The 23,043-nt window shown below is 46.2% G+C and overlaps 1 protein-coding gene across 1 annotated transcript in view; it reads left to right on the top strand.

The window, feature by feature from the left end:
- The window catches only part of LOC138526213 (ATP-binding cassette sub-family C member 5-like), a 2,857,657-nt gene extending 2,836,664 nt beyond the window's left edge, over window positions 1–20,993 (top strand). The window contains exons 28-29 of the mRNA XM_069636680.1: window positions 591–755; window positions 20,536–20,993. Coding sequence (XP_069492781.1) covers window positions 591–755; window positions 20,536–20,619 — 249 coding nt within the window. The 3' untranslated portion in view covers window positions 20,620–20,993. The remainder of the gene's footprint in view (window positions 1–590; window positions 756–20,535) is intronic.
- Window positions 20,994–23,043: the final 2,050 nt, after the last annotated feature.

The raw sequence follows: 23,043 nt of genomic DNA on the forward strand, positions 1-23,043 counted from the left end.
GTGCATGCCTGAGAAGGGAAGGTGATATATGGGATCTAAGCAGACTTAATCACTTGCCCTTCAAGCACACAAATCTGCATTTCAGTGAACTGTGCCGCAGGTAGAAAACCATAGCCACGAACCACAAGGTCCCTACTATCTGTTTGCAAATTTCTTAGAAGAAAGCAGAATGTACGCAGCCACCACTACAAAACAGTGGCACAGGATGATTTACGCTTCATTATAGCACAGAGCAGTGTCTGCTCCCGTATACAGGAAAGCCACTCAAATTAGAAATGTCAAAGTTTCCTGACCGTTGGTTAATATTGGTTGGATAGTTTATCAAAAGCTAAATAAAAGACAAAAAAGTAATGGGCTGTTAGTATGTTATTTGTTTTGTACCCTTAGTCAAAGGAGATATACCCCTATAGTACACTGAACATGCAGTTTTATTTTGTGTCAGTCTTGGTATGTGAATGGTAGTGGTTGGACATTCACATTTATCTTTAGGGTTTGTGAACTTCAGGGTCAGAACAATCAGTTCATTAGTCTGTTCTCGTTTGCTCTCTTTTCATATTCCTCAATGTATATATTTGTCCTTTCATTTTTAGATTGTACTTCTTGATGAGGCAACAGCTGCAATTGACAATGAAACAGATGCAATGATTCAAGAAACTATCAACAAGGCCTTCTGCGATTGCACAGTGTTAGTCATTGCTCATCGTCTTGACACTATATTCAAATGTAATCGAATAATGGTGATGGAACATGGAGAGGTAAATATAACTCATAAACGCATACGTTCATAGTAGGGCATGCGTCACAAGAAACTGCATTTCTCCAGCATTGGATCCTTCATAGATTCACATGCTGTATGAATATTCGCTGTTGTCAAACTGGGTATCCTCAGTAACCGAGAGCAGTTTTTATTTGAATTCTAAAACTGCAATCACTTTAGTGTGGTCTCAGAGTTGTTTTTGGGTCATCTTTCCCTGCAGCCAATGGGCAGCATATACCTCAGCTCCTCCTCTACAGGCTTACTTCAGATTTTTACTGGACGGTCAAGTGTTGGGAGTCCTCTACCAGTTCTTTGTGTTTCTTCGACATTTTTCTACAACTCAACACATTTCTACAAAAGGGGTTATTTTACACCAAACCTATCCTGACTATTGGTGTCTTTGTTTTAGGCTCCCAGGTTCTGGTTTTCTCTCTGGAGAATCCCACTCTGGTGTGCCTCAGTCCAACAGACACCAGGCCTCTCCCGATTCCTTCTGCTGCCAAGGCATGCTCCGGCTGCCATTTGAAAAATGTTTATGTGGAAGACCAACATAAGCATTTCATAAAGAGTGTGAAAAAAGTGTTTTGAGCAAACAGTGAGTTCCTCTTTTTTGTAAGGGGCTGTGGTATTTGAGGAGTATATATCAAAAACAGGAAAGGATACCACTAGCTACCCACCTCTACCACGCAGCAGTTGTAGAAAGCCTACTCACAAGATGGTATTCAATATCATCAAATTATATATTCAACCAAAGGCATAGTATCAGAAAAAAGAAAACATATTTTAATTCATGTATATCAAACAGTGTGCTCACATAAAAAACATATAAAACACTAATACATGCAAAGTTAGCCTGAAGAACAACACAAAAAACATGGCCAAAACCTGGTATTCATGAAACCCTTTTCGCTCTCTAGCATTACGGCGTTCAGTCTCTCGTAGAAAAACACAGAGGAAGAGTTCCCTTGAAATACGTTCTAAACATACACAAAGTCCTTCATTGATTTCCATATCTCGTTCTGAACACGAAGACGCTAAACGGTGCCGGAAGGTAAGCGGCAGTCTCTCCGTTCATGTTCAATGATTGTTGTAATTATGGCACTCTACTCCGCTTGGAACCGCACACAACAGGCTAATGGGCATTATCTGATACTTTATTACACAGGTGGACATAAATAGAACACCAGTTCAGCCTCCGTCACGCATTGAGTGAAATTTTCACTTTCTGACAGTGTCCCCCAAGCAATTTCATCGACATGTGGGCAGCAAGTAAGTTTTGACTGCTGATGTGTGTGCACCCAGAGTTTACAATGTGATATAGGTGGCTAATATACATCTTGTGCTTCTGTTGTGTTCTTACAGGACACACAATATATTATAGGTAATGCAGTCCGCATTTTTTTCCTGTCAAAGGAACGCGATCCTTTGAATGCAACTCTGAAAGGAATGCCCTGCTAAAGACGGTAATTGACCCAATACATTGTCCTAACAAGCAATTTCAGTTACTTGTTCATATGGATATAGATATATCTAACTTCCATATGCACTCTGTTTTATCACTTTATAGAAAATTATGGATTTCTCCAGATGACGAATCTATGTGACGGTTCTCACTTAAGTCAAAAATAACTTGCCCGCCACACCTGAAAGAAATTTATACCAGGTTAGTAGTATCCCTACTCCACCCTTCGCAGTGCGTGTTGCATTTTGTGATCATCCATAAGGCTTTTTTTTTTAAAACTCGTTTTTAATTTGCTTATAGGGTTCAACTATGATGCACAGGCTCCAGGCATCATTTATAGTTGAACACTCTCACTAATACCCTGCATCCTGAAGACGGGTCCTGGAACTCCACTAACAAAAGTTAGACTACTGAAGTGCCATTCCCTGTCCCAGAACCACATTTGAGTGTAGATGCTGTGAATCCATGTTGTATAAACATCTGTACATGGTTGAAGTCACTGTTACTAACATCACGTAACCTTAACATACATATAAACAACATTTGCAGTGGACATAGAAACAGCTCAAAATGTCGGTGTGATCCCACTTCTTGTGTTTTTTGTGTTGTTCTTCAAGCTAACCTGCATATATTAGTGTTTTATATGTTTTTATGTGACCACACTGTTTGATATACATGAATTAAAATATGTTTTCTGATACTATGCCTTTGGTTGAATATAAAATTTGATGATATTGAATACCATCTTGTGAGTAGGCTTTCTACAACTGCTGTGTGGTAGAGATGGGTAACTAGTGGTATCCTTTGCTGTTTTTGATATAAGCATTTCATATACTGCCTATAACCAAAACACAACGTGAACTCCTGCTCCATAGGTCACTCCTCAGGCAAGATCTTCAAGGACAGACATCAAAGGTTTGCAGTTTGGCTGGATGAGTGCACTATGGCTTCATACAGGGCTTGCATTCAGAGTCTGGCCTCCCTCTGCCATAGACCCAAAGAGGTTGAGATCACATCAGGATGTTCCTTATGGCAAGTGGGTGAAGAAGGACATTACGCCTGCACTCATGCTGCCCCTGTGGAACAGGCCAAAACAAGAAAATCCACACATAAACAGCCAGTGTCCACAGTCACAATGACGACCCTGTCTATGACCACATCCGTCATGACTCAAGCCTCCACAAAAGCTTCAATGCCTTCAGTGTCCACAAAGCACTCGTCAACGAAATCACCAGCAATGATACCATCAACATCAGCCTCATCATCCACTATATACCCAAGGTTCCTTCCACCACACCATTGACGACAGCCCTGTCAATGGCAGCTGCGTCGACAGTATCATCGACGACAAGCTAACTCTTGTTTATGCTGGCTCCATATGTCCTGCCACCTATTCCTGGTACTTCGCAGGTACCTCCAGAAGAAATCATGGAATATGCTATCAACATAGTTTATAAGGGTCCAGAAGGATTTTTTTCACGGAAAGGAAAAAGGTGAGGAAGATTTCTCCTTATATCCACTTCCAGTTATGTAACCACCTTGCACACTTGTGTTCCTTGGCCTCTGTCAGCTCCCGCTCACCCTGATCTCTCTATGGAAATATTACCCACCAAGCAGACCTTGTGTCATCTCTGTAATCTAGGGTACCTCTACCATCACCCGATGAGGTCCTCAAAGACTTGCTCCTGGATTTGTATGCACTGCCTAGGTGTCACAATCGTGTCTCACAGCGTCTTCCACATGTTCAGGACACTGAATCAGATGTTTATGTCCCATCAGGGGATGCCTCCCTCACACTACTACGGATGAGTTTGACGACCTAATCACCGCAAATGATGAGCATGACGATCTGCCAGTCAGGGATTTTCTCCCCTCACAAGATTGCTCCTTTTCACACCATTTTGTCTAAATCCACAAAAATATTCTATTTGCTCCCCACGGAGCAACAGAAGGAAGGCGTCCTATACAAGCATAGGGAACAGCTGAGAAAAACTGTAGTCTGTACTCCACTTTTGGACGACACCTGGAAGGATGGCCTTCTAACCATTAAGAATCTCATCACAGCTCCACCCAAAAAGGACAGACTCAAAAAAAAATATAGGTTGCTGGGCAGCGTGACCGTGCGCAGCCTAGCACAGACCCTGTCGTGGCAGCAGCTGCTCGCAAGTGCTCAACTAACCCCATTTCTCTGTGTGCGGTGCTACCAGATAAAGAAGGAAGACAGCTAGATGCCTTTGGAAATTGGAAAACTGATTGTGTCCACAGCTGCCACTAAAATTAAGGCAGCCAATTCTTTGGCAATCCTGTCCCATTACCACAGGGAATTATGATACAAAATGAGCCCATTCTTAAATTCTTGCCAGATGATAAGAAGGAGAAGCATGGGGGGTGGCCACTTCAGATCACGCCATCTCAGTAGCGGTAGACATTGCGGACACTGGTTTTTAGTTAATGGGAAACAGATTAGTCCTACACCTTGCAGGAAACTTCCGTCCGGATGTTCAATCCAATATTTTGTATATGCCTTTGGATGGAGAGGATCTCTTGGAAAGAAAGTGGATGACACATCACAAGTTAGCAAGACTAATATTGACCTCACACAGTCTTTTGGAACCTTACAACAATCGGTCAGGAAAATCCTGTATCTCCATGACGTCACAAGAATATCAGCTTTCCTATTGCTCACAGTCCTCTTGTTGTACCACCTATGACCCCAGAGACAGCTACGGAGGAGAGTCTCAGTACTACAGAGGTGGCCAGCGCTGACTAGGTTCTTTGCAACCGAAAGGACACTCGGGTAAGCAGGCCTAACCAGACTGCAGAACTGCTCCTCCACTTCCACAATCCAGCGCCTCTCCCACTTCAGTCAAGAATGGGAAACCATCCCCACAGTCAAGTTGGTTCTCTCCTTGCTTCACACCTTAGAGTTTCTTTCACAACCACCCAACTTAGCTCCCTCTACAAAAGGAGAAAAATACCTCCTGGCGCTACAATGCAAAATATGTGCCCTCCTCTCCAAGGGTGCAATAGAAAGTGTTCCTCATGCACACTGGGGTCAATGAGTATACTCCAGATACTTACAAGTGATGAAAAATTCAGGCGCTTGGTGCTCCATATTAGAGCTCCGGTTCCTCAACAAATTCATCAGGCCTCAGATCTTCAGAATGGTAACACTACAACATGTACTAAGCCAGCTGCAACAGGGTGATTTTCTTTCCACCCTGGACCTGGAAAATGCTTACTTCCACATACCCATTCACTGTTGCCACAAAGTTCTTGTTAGCCGAAAATTAATGCTAGCCGGCCTACACTATCAGTTCAAGGCCCTCCCTTTTAGCCTCAAGTCGGCACTGCAAGTCTTTACCAAATGCCTGGCTCCGGTTGTGGCCCATCTACATCGACTTGGGGTACATGTTAATCCCTATCTCAATGACTGGCTGATCAGAGCACCTTCCCAGCCTCAAGCTCACCTGCATACCAGGTTTACGATAATCTGCTTATCATCTCTAAGCTTCTCCATAAAATACAAGTCCTGCTTGCTTCCGTCCTGTCTCCCGATGGGGTGAATGCCATTTAAGAGAACACTGGATTCCTCTCCAGAAAACAAGTGATATCAGTCTGCAGCCTGAAGTCTCTCCTAGGGGTGATGTCTTCCTGCATTCTGCTAATTCAGCACAGTCGTTTGAACATAAAACCCGTTCAAGGATACCTATATGACTTTTGGAAGAAAATCTTCGAATGCCGGAATGACATGGTGTCCCTCTCGCACATCTTACACAAAGCTCTTCTATAGTGGTCAGTACCCTCCAACCTCACTCAGGGTGCTCCATTTTGACCTCTGACTCACCAAGTCACAGTAACTACCGATGCTTCCCTTTAAGGTTAGGGAGCCCACTCCAGCAACTACTACGCAAGGGTTCTCTGGTCCCAGGAAGAAAGACAGCTATACATCAATGTCCTTGAATTGAGAGTTGTGTTCTGGGTGCTGAAGTCATTCCGACTTCACCTCCAAGGGGAAACTGCTTGGGTGTTCACGGACAACACCACCACCATGTTCTACATTTGGAAGCAAGGTGGCACCCAATCCCTACTTTTCTCCACGGAATCTCAGTCCCAATTGATATGGTCTCTGACTCACAGAATATACCGGTACCCATTCCATATGCTGGGCATTCACAACTCAATAGCTGATTCTCTCAGCAAGGAACTATGCTCCTGCCACAAGTAGAAACGCCACCACAACTAAGTGCTCTGCATCGTCAGAAGGTGGGGAGATCCAGATATCGACCTCTTTGCCAGCAGGGAGAATGTGAACTGCAAGGCATTCGCCAGCAGATTCCCACAACAAGGAAGTCTGGGAGATGCTTTTTCGTTTCCATGGCCGAACAAACTTCTTTATGCACACGCTCCATGGCCACTGATTCTGAAGGCCCTCCACTCCTTCATACAAAGTCACAGCAAACTGATCCTGGTGGCACCAGCTTGGCCGAGACAGTTCTGGTTCTCAGAACTTCTCATCTACGCCTCCCATTCGACTACCACCAATTTTCGACCTGCTATCCAGGGACAATGGAGCAGTAATGCACCACGACACGGCCTCTCTCAAACTGAAAGCCTGGCTCCTGCTTCCCTAGAGTTTGAGCAAACTCCCATGCCTCAATACTGCAGGGACGTTCTTGTAAAAGTGTGTGCTCTCTCTACAATAGCCTGTTACAATAGTAAGTGGAAGGGCCTCATTACGACCCTGGCGGAAATCGGAAAACGATGGCGGAAATGCAATACCGCCATCGAATAGCGCTCGGTGCGACTATGACCCGTCACCGCAAAGTACGAAGCCATTAGCGACACCGTAGTGAACGCCAACGCTAACTGCACCAAGTACGCGCGCGCGCGCCATGCCAAACCGTAAATACCACCATGGCGCAAGGGTACGCGAATTCCGACCCTAGCGGACATGTACCTAACGCCATCAAGCATGGCGGAAAGTACCATTCCGCCATGGTGAGAAGTACGGCATCGCGAATCAACCGTAAACGGCCCCACTGAGTGCCTGTACACCGCTCCCTGCCCACAAAGTACAACTCCCCGTAGGTGCAATGAAGTCACAATGCAACCAGTGAAAAGTACAAGTCACCCATGCATGCCAACGAACAAAAGATTCACAAGAGGGGCCAATGGGAGCTGCAGGGCACAGATGGCACGAATACAGAAGCCATTCCAATGGACATGACCACAGTCCCCCCCCCAGAAACGCACGCAAACACAGGCACCTGTGACCAGCAATATTCCGAAAATCACAACATTCCACCAGTCCACCTGGCTGACCGGCATCTGTTACACAAAACCCAATCCCCCGCCCCTGAGCATGACAACATTCAAACAGTCATATTGGCAGCCCCCATCCCTGACCTCACTGGGCTCCGTAGGCAAACGCGCCCAGCACAGTACCACGCAACTAAACTCCGAAGCTGGAACCCAATGCAGATCTCCTCACAATACATCGCTCCCCAAATAGGAATATGCCACATCACTCGCAAAGAAGAACGCTACACGGCCCATATCAGAATAGAAATTTAATGCACAACAAAATCACCAAGCCCATACAGTCATTAGTCCATGAACACCAAAACACATATCACCATTGTGGGCTGCATCCGCAAGGAATGACCAGCTACTACTTGTGTGACGCCCTGTTCCATCATGGTACACAGAGCCACATTCACGTACGAAAAGGCAACATGGAAGCGCACAGAACCGCAGGGCCGTCCCAATGGGGAGGCACTAGTCCAGCTGAAAGGCCGAAATGTTGCTCCGAGCCACTAGTACTGCGTAAGGGCATGTGGCCCATTGGCGATCGTCCCATAAGATCGTAATGCTGCTCCACTGATTAACACGAAGCAGCAGGTGTCGGGAGTAAAAGCCATCTGCAGGAGTGGCATACAGATGGCAGTGGCAAAAGGGGAGGAGATACCTGTCAACCAAAAGAAAAGAAAAAGAACAGAATGGCCATCAGAACTACATTCGAACAACTCACTTCAATGATCACACTAAATCCACAGCCATATGCATGCTAGCCCACTCCAAAGGATCATCACCACCCCAAAACCACTTGCGACTCATAACCATCTATATCGAGGTGTAAACACCATCACAAACGAGTGTACCTGTGCATGCGTCTGTCAAAACAGATTCCATCAGATGGGAATGTTAACGTGCATGGACACAAGTGTCTGAAGGCGCGTCGAGACAGGGAGGGCTCAACAAGGCCAGATAGACGATGGTCCCACTATGGCAGCCCTGCATCACATAGCGCAGGGGAGGCGGATAGATTCCAAGAAGCCCTGTACATGGCAAACCCTGTATCAAATCACCTGCCCATGCATCCATTCATCAATCCCTCATCCCGGTATAAAAACGCCTGAATATTTACTCACATAACATTAGAAATTTCCATTGAGTCTGTGCGTTATGCAGCCTGCAAAATCCACAGTGCCCCAGCCCGTAATTCCAGTGTTGTGAAGTAACATGTATTTGGGAACGTCCGGCCTCATCGCCCACGTCGCTATTGCGCATCCCAAACTATTCATATCAATCATTGCATCCTCGCCATGGCCCCTGTCTCAAGGACATTGAACAATAGAACGTTATATTTGCAGTCAGACCTGTGGGCATCTCCTCGCCGCTAGCTGAAAACCGAAAGCGCCGCCCTTCGAATTCCTCATTTGCAACATCACGTCGAAAAGGCATCTGTGGCCGTTTGAAATCACAAATTAGTCCATCTAGTGCGGCTGTGTGTGAAAATGGCAACTGCCTTCACCCACTAATGGGACGCCCCGCCCGTCGTTGCAACTCGGTACAGTGATGCATGAGGGCCCACCGTTACTCGAGTACTACGTTCCACTGACCCATCACAAGTCTGTTCGCGACTGCAAAGATTGTATGTGAAACAATGGGACCATAGCCGAATGTACATATCAACAAATGTTACACGGCCATCGTGTACAAATACATGATTGCAATAGCAAGATGCCATTCCTCGAATTGCAGCGTTGTGTGCGGGACGTGCTCGCCCAAAGGGGAGAGCAGCTTGCACAGGTGGAATGATTCACCACAGGTGGAGGCCATACAGCCTGAAAACACATAAATTGCACACCCAGTCTCCTCCCACAACCACACCCACTCCGAAATGCTACCGGCAGGACTCGCGATGTTGGCCCTGGGGGACATGATAGCACTGCAAGTACTCCAACTCCAAGAAGAAGACGAACACCAACTACAACCGGCCGCACGGAGGAGACGCAGGAGGAGGAGGAGGCCAAGGCAGGGCCAGCAAGGGCCGCCAGCACAGCCACTACCACCACGCAGGCAGCCCGCAATCCCACGCCTCCGAGCACATCCGTTCAACCTCACTGATGAGCAGATCCACACCCTCTACCGTTTGGACCGGGACACCATAGCCGCCATTGTGGACATGACACAGGCTGACCTTGTCAGCATGATAGATAGCCCAACCGCCATCCCACCCCTACTGAAGGTGGTGTCTGTACTCCACTTCCTGGCCACAGGCACCTACCAGCACACAGTCGGACAGTTGCATGGCATTTCTCAGCCACTGTTCTCACGGACACTATTGCAAGTGCTCGATGCCCTCCTGCAGCACGCAGACGACTACATCTCTCTACCACGCTCGGAGCAGGAAATTACCAACACAAAAGTGGGATTCCATGCACTTGCCGGCATACCGGGTTGCATTGGTGCCATCGACTGCACCCATGTGGAATTGGTCGTCCCACATGCCATGGAGGCCCAGTACCGCAACCGAAAACAATTTCATTCCCTGAATGTACAAATGGTGTGTGACTCCAACAGGATCATTACACATTGTTGTGCCAGATTCCCTGGATCAACCCATGATTCTATGGTCTTGAGGAACTCTACTATACCACGCTACATGGAGCGACACGCAGGGAACAGATCCTGGCTACTCAGTGAGTCTCATTTCATGCATGATGATGTGGGGTATGTGATGCGGCAATGACCTGGCAGGAAGGGGGGGGGTGTGCGTACGTAGCAATGGCATTCCACATCATACGTTTATCGTCCACATACAGGTGATGCTGGGTATCCACGGAAGAGATGGCTCCTCACACTAGTCCGGAACCCACGGGACCAGCATGAGGAGGACTACAACCATGCCCACTCACGTACCCGTGTAGTCATTGAACAGGCATTCGGCCTACTGAAGACTCGTTTCCGCTGCCTCAGCAGGTCTGGCGGGGCACTCCTGTACCGCCATGAGAAGGTTGCAAAGATGGTCATGGCATGTGTCATGCTCCACAACATGTGCGTACGTAGAAATGTGCCCATGCCCCCTGACGCAGAACTGCAAGCACCTGATGATGGTCATGATGAGGGTGGGGATGTGGCAGCACCTCAAGGAGTCTGCGAGGCACCGGAGGCCCGTGACATTCATCAGCATCTCATTGATGCATGCTTCTAGCACTCACGCCTGGTGGCTGATACATGGACACGGGACTCGTGGCACTGTGTGTGTCTGGTACATGCACAATATGGACTGTACGCCTATGATGGCCTAGTACACAAAGATCATTGTCCACACATCTCATTGGTTGATCGTGCACTGTTTATGGCATATGTGATATCATGTTGAACACCCTATCGACCCGCCACCCAAGTGAGCCCAACACACCCCCTCCACCCTCCTACCTCCCCCCCGAACACCAGTGTCCAAAGATGCTCATTGTCAGTGGGCTGTCGCTATTGCAAGCCCCCTCTGCGGGTATCAGGGGCACCCCTGCCTGTGGAGCGCAGGTTCCTCCCAGATCTACGTTGGGGGCTGCCCTGGACGGAACTTGCAACGGATGATGTCTCTGCCTGCTCACGTCCATGCATGTCCCTAAGGGTTTGTGAGAGCTCAGTGAGCACACGGCGCACTGCGGCAAGTTCGGCACATACGTCTTTGGACGTCGCATGCAGTTCCCCCCTCAGGCTCTCGGTGCTTCTCTCCATTTGGACTCTCAGGCTCTCGGTGCTACTCTCCATTTGTGCCCTTAGTGTCTCTGTACTTCTCTCCATTTCTGCCCTGAGTGTCTCAGTTGATGTTTCTATGTCTGCCTTAGTGCGCCCACATTCATCGGCATGGTCCTTGAGGAGCGTGGCCAGTTGCTGCTGTTGCACGATTAACTGGTCGAGGGACTGTTGCCTCTGCTGGGCCATGGCCATTTGCGGGGGTGTCACAGAGGGGCTGTTGACCTCATGTTGCCTTGCCACAGGGCTTGTGGGGGATGGCCAGTCGTCGTCTTGTGGGTGCCCCTGCGTGGTATCCTCATGTTGTATGGGATGGGACAGACAGGGGGAATGGGACAGGTCATGGATGGATCTGACTTCGACATCCCCGTCTTCTGTGTCGGAGCATGCTGCCATCAATGGGGTGTCACCTATGGTGCTGCTGCCACCAGAGGCAGTGCCTTCTGTGGCATCCGTTGGGGGGACCTGTGGTGGTGGTGTTGTGGGCATGCTGGCTGCTGGGGTGCCTGTTGATGTTCCCTCCTCTGTGCTGCCACCTGATGTGTGCAGCTGCCGTGTCTTGATGCGTGCAGCTGAGGTGGAGGGTCTTTGGCCGTTGGTCTTGGCCCTCTTTGCAGGTGTGCTGGTAGGGGTGTCCTGATGCTCGTCGTTTGGATCGGACCCTGTGGTGGAGTAAAGGAGGGCGAGGGTTATTAATGGGTCTGTGGGTATTGGAATGGCATTGTATCACATGCATTGGGGTGGTACCTGAGGGTGATTTGGGTCGGGGCCTTGGAGGTGCTTTCATTTGTGTGTGGAGTGAGGGTGCAGTTGTTTGGCAGCCTGCAGTTAGGGTGTGCCTGCTGCACGTGTAGTGGGTGTTTTAGGGGTTTTTAATTATTTATGTATTTATTGTGAGTTTTAAAGTGCGCTATCAGGGCGATGTGTGTGGACGTTCTCCTGGACATGTGTTTCTGTTGCACTATGTGGACACATGGTACTTCACATGATTGGACATTGTGGATTTAGCATTGTTTTATCTGGCCCACCTACCTGATTCTTCGGATGTCTGCACTCCTTTCTCCATCCCTCCGACTCCCTCTATGCTCTCCATTCCGATGGTGGAGGCACAGATTTCTTCCCAGGGGGTCAACTTGATGGGTGATTCAGGACCTCCCCCGGTGGCTGTGGCAATGTTGCGGTTGGCAGAGAGTATGCTGCGGACGCGTATCCGCAGGTCGTCCCATCGCTTTCTGCATTGCTGTGGGTTGCGGGGTGCGGTCCCCACCGCACTTACCCGCTGTGCCACCAGAGCCCATATGGCCTTCTTGTTCGCAAGTGCCGTCCTGGTCATTTGCGTGGAGAAGACGATGGCAGCATTCTCCTGGAGGGTCTCTGTTAGCACGGTGAGTTCCTCACGGGAGAAGTGGACCTGCCGCTTGCGGTCGCACGCTTTCTTCGCTACTTTTCCCATTTTTCTTGGTTTCGCTAGGGTGGATGACGGGTTGGGGTGTGTCTCGGGGTAGTGTTTTTAGTGGTTGTGTGGTTTTTGTGGTTTTATAGGTGTACGGCGGGATGTTTCCCGTTCCGGGCCCATGTTTTTACTTCCGTTTCCGTATATTTACGGTCACCGAACTTTCCGGTAGGCGCACACTGCGGTGTCCGCTGTGATGGGTGGCGGTATTGCACCTAGGGCGCCGTACGGCGGCGGTGTGGGCCGTTTTGGGGTCATTTCCGCCATCGCGGACTTTGCACTTCCGCCATGCCGTGGTGCTCGTGCCCGATGGGTCGGAATGGGCCGCACTTTGCTCCCTCGTGCAATGGCGGAAACGCTATTTACGCTGTGGCGGTCCGGTCAGTCACTTTCCGCCAGGGTCGTAATGAGAGCCGAAATGTTTTAAAACTTGGTGTGCGGTGAAAAACATTCATCCTTTGCACTTCCAGTTTATTACGTTCTCTTGTATCCGTTTTCGCTGGCATGCAGTGGTCTAGTGCATTCTACAATGAAAGTCCATCTTGTCGCTATCTCAAGATTCAACTGCACCTCAGTTCCACCCTTGCTGTGGTCTCAGTGCCTAGTGAAGGAATTACTCAAGGGACCCTTCAGTGCATTTCCACCACTGCAAACGCCTGCAGCTACCTGGGGATTCAATGTAGTTCTTTCCAAGCTTATCGGTCCTCCCTTTGAGCCCTTGCAAGGCTGATATCAAATTCCTATCTTGGAAAACTGTTTTCCTGGTTGCCATTACCTCTGCTAGGAGAGTGGGGAAAATCCAAGCTCTGTCCTGTAAACCGCCATAATTGGTATTCCACAAATTCAAAGTGCAACTATGGACAAATCCTACCTTCATGCCGAAGGTCTCTTCGCCATTTCATATCAACGAACCATTAGGCTTACCCTTTTTCTTTGACTCTACGCCTACTACAGCGGAATGTTCATTGCATTCTTTGGACGTTAGGAGACCTTGAAATATTATATAGCCAAGTATCAAACAATTTTGCAAAGCATCCTAGCTATTAGTGGCATTTGGTCCCAGAGCTGTGGGCAAGGGACTACCAAAGGCCTCAATTTCCAGATGGTTATCTGCCTTTATTTTGTACTGCTATCGCATCAACAGGCCTCTTCCCGGTAGGCCTAGGGCGCACTCCCCAGGGCTGTGTCTTCTCCCACAACCTTCCTCTCTGGAATCCAGATGCCAGACATCTACAAAGCAGGGACATGGAAATCGCTTCACACCTTCAATAAGTTCGACTGCATCGACAGAGACTCCACAGAGGAGTCCAGCGTCGGGCAGGCAAGACGTGAGGTTTCCTGAAGGTGAGCCTTCTTCTTCCATTTGTATTGTAATGTTTATATGAGTGCTGCTTTTTAATCTATTCATACAGCGTGTGAATCTTAGAAAGTAACACACCTGTAACTCCTGCTCTCCAGAATTAGTATATTTCATAGATTCACATGCAACCTCTCCCTCCTAAGTTTCTCCTTGGCTCATCTTGGCACTTTCACGTGTGCTATCCTAATCGCAAGTGAACCTCTAGGGGAGGTGCTGAGTTACATGCTGCCCATTGGTTGCAGGGCAACATGACCCAAAACACCTGAGAGAACACTAAAATGATTTCCGTTTTAGAATTCAAATAATAACTGGTCTCTGTTACTGAGGATTCCCAGCCAGAAGACAGGGAATATTCATACAGTATGTGAATCTATGTAAGATACCAATGCTGGAGAACAGGAGTTGCAGGTATGCAACGTATTCCTTCTCCAGCGTTGGATCATTTACAGGCCCAATAATTTCAATAATGCACTGTGATCAGACTGGGAATACCTGCTATAAATAACTACCATAGTGGTAATAATAAACCTGCAACCTCATTTCAGACATTTTCAACTGGTCCAATGAGGGGATGAAGCCTTGGTTTCAGCTTGGACAGCCATCTTCGGACACTTTACTGCACTATGTGCACAGAATTTCTCTTCCCATTCTCTGATAATGTCATTTGTTTTCCATTCTTGGTGAAAGAAACACTTTTCTTTTTGTCATAGAAATGTTCATTTTGTGTTGCTGCATATGTTCATACCATTTGTTTTCAGTCGGTTTGCTGATTCCATATTTTCTAATTACACAAACACTTGAAGACCCAGTCTTCACACATAACATGTAAAAACCATAAAGTGGGACTGTGGAGCCCAGATTCAAGAAATCCTACTTTAATGGCATCAAAGGGATTTTGCATCTGCAGGAAAAGGGGATGTGTTCCTCAGGGACACCAACAGGGACTGCACTTACTGGCAGCACCCATGCCTTTTTACAAAAGACTGTAATAGATAGGTGCAGACAGCTACTGCTTTCCTTAAAGACAATGTTGCCTTGTCCTCTGGAGGTGAATACACCAAGACTGCACCAATCGCCTCAACCAGGAGTAGGGCCAAGGCGAGACAATATCTTCTGAACAGAATTGCTCTCTGGCAGGGCATGACTCCAGTTAACACAATGGGTAAATGACTACCTTTTGGTCCTTGCACATATATGCAAGGGCTCCGGCATGCCTCATGAATAGGTGTATTTGTCAAAGATCTGCAAAGCAGAAGTCAGTGCAAAGGTTGTGAAAAAACACCATATTGCCTCCTGCTCCAACCCCAAGGTACTTGTCCCCGAGGCAGTAAACCATGTCACCCTACACTGGGACTTGAAAATCAACAGATAAGCATCATTCAAACAGCAACCTTTAACCAGGTGGACCATTGACAAGTACATCAATGGACCGATTGTTGCATGCCCGGTTGACCACCTTGTCAACGAGTTCCATTCTATCAATGGAGCTGTCAGTGAAGGTCATCCCATTGAAGGCGCCTTCAGTGAAGTCCATCTCATTAAAGACACAGTCCCTGAAAGCCATTCCATAAACAAGAACCGAGTTGGATTATCGCCTATTACTACTAGGGGAAACTATAAAACTAAAAAAAGAATTCTAAATTAAGACAGTGTCAGGATGGTTTAAACTCAATGGTGCTCCCAAATGTTCCCTTGTGATAAAGCATAAATGTCCAGAACTTAGGCTAATAAGTCCTTGTCCCTTCAAGTACACCCTAGACTACAAAGAAATGCCCAAACAATATGGGCAACAGAAAAGTCTCAGTCCTATTCTTAACGTTACTTGTCCCTCCTGGCTACCCTTTACTAATAACATAAAAGTTCCAAGGGTATGGTCAAATAAAAAGTTAATAAACCTACTGTTCAGGGTCCATCCCTATTCTGATGCAAAAAAACAGAATTGTTCCTTGGTGCCTCTGAGTTTACAACAGCTCTGTTCCTAGACCTTGGATTTCAGATGTCACACCAGGACCTTCCCCAGATCTTGTTTTTTAGGCCACTCTCCTAGGCATTGGATTACAGAATTCACAGGCACCCTCTCCCATAGGCCTTGGCCTCTCCTCTCCTGTCACAGCCCTGGATCCTCTATTATCTTTCCCTACGAATCATCAGGGGAAAGCCTATGTAATTGGCTCTCTGGTTCCCCCGAGGAGTTCAAAGGGCTTTTGAATCTTTCAAGTCAGCCTTCCTCCTCCACAGCTTCTAGGGCGTAGCTGGTCTCAACCTCTCCTTCCAACTTCTGTGGGTTTGTACTGCCTCCCTCCAGGCAACAGTGCTTCCAGCTTTCCTCTCACCCACAGACTCCCATTGTAGCAAGTGAGCATCAGCAAGAACACCTGCTTCCTCTGGGTTCAAGACACAGAGGGTCAAGTCTAAGGTGCATGAAAAATAGGAACATGCTCTTCCATGAAGGACGAACACTTCCTTAAAAGCACCATATTCCTTCAAAGTGAAAATGTGGCAGCCTGGCATCAAAGCCTCGACTTTTGCATATGCCCAATTTGTGGCTTGAAAACAGCCCTAGCAACTACCAGGAATGCAGGGTAGGCACTGCAGGGGATTCCTCTTCCAAAAGCCTTGGTATAGCACATAAAAAAAGGAGTTAAAATATAGCACTTTGATGTTCCGTAAAATTCTACTGCACACTATTTCCCCTTTATGAAAATTGTATTTACTAGTCTGCAGCACCACTTTTCTAGTTTACTGAAAGCTTAAGAAAACTTCCTTAAATATAAAAGTGGTAGTCTTTAAGGAATACGTGCAGTGCCACTGATGCACATGCTTTTATCAAAAGGATAGATTTTAGAAGCTTTTGCTGCTAGAAAACACAACATCTCCTCTCCAATTCTTCCACCCACCTTAGAATGGTGGTGCTGGAAAGTGGAGGGGAGAATGTCTGCTGTCTTCACTACTTTTAACACAAGCTTAGAATCTGGTACTGAATGTATTTTCACAGCCCCTTTTGTACCTATGAGGCTATGGGGCATTTTGAAAAACTGGCCGATTGCTTCTTATGTCTTTGTTCTTCTATTCTCTTTCTGGATTGGCTTTTGCCTATAGGAGTCTTGCTTTCCTTTATTATCTGAGTATTAGTTGAGGTCAGTGATTGGTTCAAGGAGTAGTGGTTTCTATTAGGGGATAATTAGAACTGCAAGGCCTTTTCAGAACCTGTGGTGTTATGCCATCTTGGAAATCTGTTGGAAATTGTCTGCAGCTTTCCGAGGTTTCCCACAGATAAATTTCTTGGAGGTAGGATTATTTGCTCATTATTCATTATTTGCGCTCCTGCATCTTCCCCTCAATTAGGGAATGTGCTTTGCCTCTCTGATGCTTTCTTGCCTTCTACTGGGTCTGTTCATTCTGCGTTTGCAGTTCTCTTTGGCCTTGATAACATGGTTGCGAGTACTAAGGGAGGTTGGTCCAAAGAACTTGAGGCTCACAGGTCAGTTCGTTTTTTGCTTACACCTTGCTCACTAAACAAAATGGGGAGAGGTCAATGAAACCTCTCTTTTTGGTGATACAATATTTATTTCTCTCCCTTATTTATCTGAGTATTTTGCCTCAAACGTTTCATTACCACAGTCTAGTCATTCTTTGTACCCATGCATACTCCATTGATCATCGCACTTCTGCTCATCATCAGAGACCACTGTGACTTGGCTCCCTGGGTTTCTCCTCACCCTGCCCACTCTGCACTCTCCTAATCTTAACTTTATCACCTAGAAGGCTCGGTAGGGTCATCGAAAAGAGAAGCTGTAATCATGTCACAATATTATATCTACGTGGTATGCTTAATCGTCGCACTTTTCTAGGATGATTTTCTAGGTTGCATTAAGCATATAGCAGACAGATGATATTCTGATGTTTCTCCACTTTTAAGTTGAGTTGTAGTAGAAACTCTAATATCTGCAATGAGCAACAAAGTCACATGTCTTTGGCTGACTGGGGTGCCTCCTGAGGGGGTTGGAGGCCTGGAGCCATTACATGCTACGTCATTTAGGGCCTAGTGGTGGGTCCACCAGACTTCAGCTTTTCAGTCAAAAGGCTATTACCTCCCCACCTAGGTGGTATGAGATGCATGGTGGTGGATGCCTTTTTGCATCTTATTCCATGGAGCTTCACTGAGAATGCAGTCTAACTGAGAAATAGGGGAGTAGCCAATTTATTATTCTCAGCTTCACTGAGAATTACTGAAAAACCCAGAACAGCTGAGGAAGCGAATTCAAATTTTATTAATCAAACCATGTGCCGCCTACACACCGCAGCTGAGTGCAGTCTGTTACTGGTGGACATCAGATGCGGGTCCGCCTCAGAATAAAAGCTGGCCTCAGTTTAAGGTGTGATGGTTGTTGTCAAGCAAATATAGCACAGGTCGCATGAGGTGAGTAGGGTGAATAGACCTGGAAGGGAGCAGTAAGAGCAAAGGAGGCCGAAAAGACATGTAGGGGAGAAGAGAGGCTGGAAGAGGTGGTTAAGAGCAAAAGGACCTGAAGCAGGGAATTGAGATTGGAGGACGTGGTAAAGAGCAGAAAAGCCTGACGAAAGGGGTATATAGTGGACGAGGGATAAAATAATAGAGGCCATGAGAGAGAAGAACTAGTGGGATGCAAAGAAATCAGCAGAAAGTGCACATGGGAGAAGAAGAGGTGGTGACAAGGGCTTGATCGCTGTGGGACCTTGAGAAGGAGAGAAGAATCAGGCAAAAAAGTAGAGAAGAGTAAATGTTTGAGAAGAGAATTAGAGAGGTGCTGTAAAGGGAGCACTGATCAATACTATGCTGGCAATGACTATGGCAAAAGTGGTCCTCAGCATTCCAGTCACCAACCCAACGCTCCCTGGGCCCAGTGGCATCTGACAAAACATAAGCCAGGCGTGGCATGATGTGAAGCAGGCCTGTGACAGATAGCTTCATTTTTGCAGTTTCTCACTCCTATATCGTTAATCTCCCTTCTGTTATATGCAAGTGTCCTGGGAAAGTCAGCTCCAGTGTTTCATCTTATGCTTGATAAATCTTTGAGGAAGTGCTGCATTTTGTGTGAAGCTCCACATTTTCCTTGTGTGGAATCTGGTTTAGGTGGGCAGAATAACTCATCAGATTCCAGGCTTTTCCTGCTAAACCAAATGAATATGGGTGGACTTTCTTTATTTGCTGGGGCATTGTGTGCTCTCCCTGTGTGCCTCATATCTGGTTTATGAATACTGCTCCACTACACTTGGGACCATAGCACAGCTCACTTGGTAGCCTGACTATCTTTCAAAAGATCTTCAAATATTCCTTTAATGACACTCAGCCCCACTCTATGCTGAATGCAGTATGAGCCTAGCAATCTCTGCGCCCTTCCACCACATTATCATACAATGACACTAGAGCAACTCATTTACCTTCATAAGGTTAGGTCCAGAACTCGAGATTCGATGTGCTTGGAAGCTTTGATTACTATTGCGAGCCTTCATCCAAAGCTGCCGGTTGGCATGCTACCCCTCAAGTAGCGTCGACATCCCAGTCCTCCAATCCTATGAGGTCTCCCACTGCCGGATGGAAGAATGCCAAGAAATCATCTTTGGAGTAGCTCCCTCGTACTGGAATACCTTTAGGGGTTACTGCACCACTCCTACTTCCTCACAGTTAGCTCTGGCTAACAGAATGTCAGGCCAGCAGTTCCTTATTCACCACAGCATCCACATCCCCCACTGACCACTGTGCCAGACCTCAAACACATTTTCAGGGGATTGGCAGGGCTCCTCGTAGTGGGACATCCCACCTCACTACTTGGATCCCCCAGTAACACTTTTGCACCCATGGCCAATACTGGGTCGTTTGCACACTTTGCCAAAGTGGCGTTGCCCTCAATACACATGAGGGTTAGCAACCACAAAGGAATGGGGAAGCCCAGCTGCTCACTCCACCACCTAGAATGTTCAAGTGCAAGTTAAGGATATTCACAAATGTTAACAGGAAAACTGACGCTTTGTGAATCCAACTACATTGACACTTTTCTGGACAATTAGCTTTTCCCCATATAGACAATCATTCGACACATCCACAACTCTCCTACAGAATGTGGGAAAACCCACTTTTGCTCATTCTAGAGCAACTTATTTAAGCATGCCATGCAACTTTGTGTAACTCACATCAAAATGTAATGTGCCAATACTAGAGTTGAAAATCCTTTTTTGAATCCCGTTTATGATTTCAGAATAATGTACTCAGGAATAAAATATTACATTTTTCAGAATTAAGTTGAACCTGTACCTAGAAAAAGCTTAGTGAATCAGCCCATTGGTATTCGACCCAGATAACCTGTCCTCCAACGGTGGTACTATGAAACTTATCAATTTGTACATTGAATATTTTGAGTAACTTTTGTCGGTCACATATAGTGCTGCTTTACAATTTGTACAATTTTCCTTTTCAGATTGTGGAATTTGACAAGCTTTCCGTTTTGCTGGCTAATGAGAACTCAAAGTTTCATGCACTAGCTTTTGCAGCTGAAAAATAAAAAGGAACTTGTATCGAATCTCATCATTATTTAAGTGCTACAAAAGAAAACAAAGAAGAGCTTATCAACTAAAAATACAATCGGGTGGGCGATGGAAAAACTACAATTGGGTCGCCGATGCAGGGTTAAAAAAATGGACTGGATTATTTCCACATTGGGCCATACTGATATTTTCAAACTATTAAAAATATCATTTTTATATATAATTTAAACATATTTATATAACTGCTGTCTTTAAATGAATGTATATGCCGAGATCACTGTGTTTGTATTTAGCACAATTAGTGTATTGTTTTTTTTTATTATAAAGGAAATTATATTTCAAATATATTTTGAAACATTAAGATCATAAATTAAATCTGAATTGTTCACAATCTCTAGTGTGCGAGTATCATTTCATTGCGCACTATGACACAAAGGGCCTCATTACACGGATGGCGGTGGACCAAGGTGCTATTAGCACATTGGTCCATGCTGGTAAAATACCGGCACCGCCTTGGTGGAAAGGGGAATTACCGCCCTATTCCAAGGTTGGTGGGGCGGTAATTCCCCCTTCCCCCATTGCCCTTCCCCATTCCCATTTTTGCCCCATAGGGCATAATGGGAATGGCGAAGGTGCTAATTACGGCACCGCAAATTGCGGTACCGTAATTAACTCTCTGGTCCCTTTGTGGGTTGGTTTTTAACGCCTGCAAAAAGCAGGCGTTAAACTCCCCAACCCGCAAAGGGATCTCGTAGTAAGGCGGTAAGGGTTTACCGGTACCGGTAAAGCCTTACCGCCTACCGTGTAATGAGGCCCATCTTTGCCAGTCTACAACCCTCATGCCCAATCTCGAAGTTCCTGGCCTTCCGGGAGATCCTTTAACTTGCATTAGTATTGGTATAGTTTGTGTTTCACGATAGACCAGACAAAATGGCAGGGTTTAGAAAGAAAATAGACACTTTATTCCCAACCCTCGATGGGTTACAAAAAGCCTGAAGCATAACATGAAACAATGACGATACAAAACACAATTTGATTAACAGGTGTCACAGGCCAAAGGATCATCAATACTGTACAACTCTAATTTGTACAAACACAGAAGTTGCAGTAAGGCCTATGGGATTGAACTTGGAATTTCTGCAACAAAATAGGGATATGTCTCAATATAACAGTGCCAAAGTTGAAGGAAACCTTACAGGTGAGAGAGATACTCAAACTGTGGTTAAAATTGGACTGTGTTCTTAAGACCAGGAGGTTCTCTAATCTATTTGTGGTGAGGGGTGTATTGGAACATATGAATTAACACAGTTTCTCAAAGTTCTGAGGGTTCCAGTTCATTTCTTACCTGGTCTGGATGAAGGGTAGCCCCCCCATAGGCTTGTAGTACAATGACTGTCATTGAGCACTACACCTCTGATGTCTTGGGATTCTGAGTCTATTTCTTCCCTGTCTGTCCTGGATGCATTGTCAGGCTGCAGTTATTATTGTTACACATTCCATGCAAAGTCAAGGGCTTACTGTGTGTTCACTGCATGGGTCCATGTATGCAAGCCCAAAAAGAGGCTTGCTCCATCTAAGTCTCACAACTGTGCCTTTTGCATGGGCTAGGATTTTGAAAAGGGCCCCCAGGACACCGCGAACAATGTTATGTCAGTGTCATTTGTAGAGCGCTCTGCGACCCAGTGTTATCCTGGCGCTTTTGTAGAGAAGATAGAGGAGAGAAAGAAAAGAAAAACCAGAGAACAAAGAAATATTAACTTGTGAGTAGGTAAATGTGTTTAAAGCTTTCTGAAAAGTCAAATGATGTTCAAATCCAAGGGAGGGATAGCGAAAGAGTATTCCAAAAAATGGGGACAGCCACTGAAAAAGCCTTACCACCCACAGTTACAAACAAATCCATAGAGAAGACAAAGATTGGAACAAATATTTCTGATTGGCCTCTAGAAGGTGGTCTTGTCACACAGATAGGATACACCATGTTCATAATAAGATCGATGCATCAAGCAGAGAGCTTCAAATGTATTCCTACTATCTAAAGGTAGCCAATGAAGACGATTTAACACAGGGGAGATATGAGCATATGCAGGCAATCCAGCAACCAGCCAGGCGACTGAGTTTTGCAAAATGTGTAACCTATTAAGATAGTGTTTAGGATGGGCCAGAAAAGTGGCATTGCAATAGTCAATAATTCCCAACATTGAAGCGGCAACCACTGGTCCGTTGAGGACTCCGGGGACAAAAGGAATAACCTTTTTAGTGATTTCAGTCTAAAATGGCTAAAATGGCTCACACTACATCTAGCACTAAATTGAAGATCACAAGAATGAGGGGCAGGGAATTCAATTCCCAGACTCTTTACGGATTCAGTCAAGAGAAGGAGGCCAAAACCGTGACCAAAGTGAATGCGCCATCGGAGGAACAATTACCAGGACTTCAGTTTT

The sequence above is a fragment of the Ambystoma mexicanum genome, chromosome 7p (genome assembly GCF_040938575.1).
Source record: "Ambystoma mexicanum isolate Mex_15411 chromosome 7p, UKY_AmexF1_1, whole genome shotgun sequence".
Taxonomy (NCBI): domain Eukaryota; kingdom Metazoa; phylum Chordata; class Amphibia; order Caudata; family Ambystomatidae; genus Ambystoma; species Ambystoma mexicanum.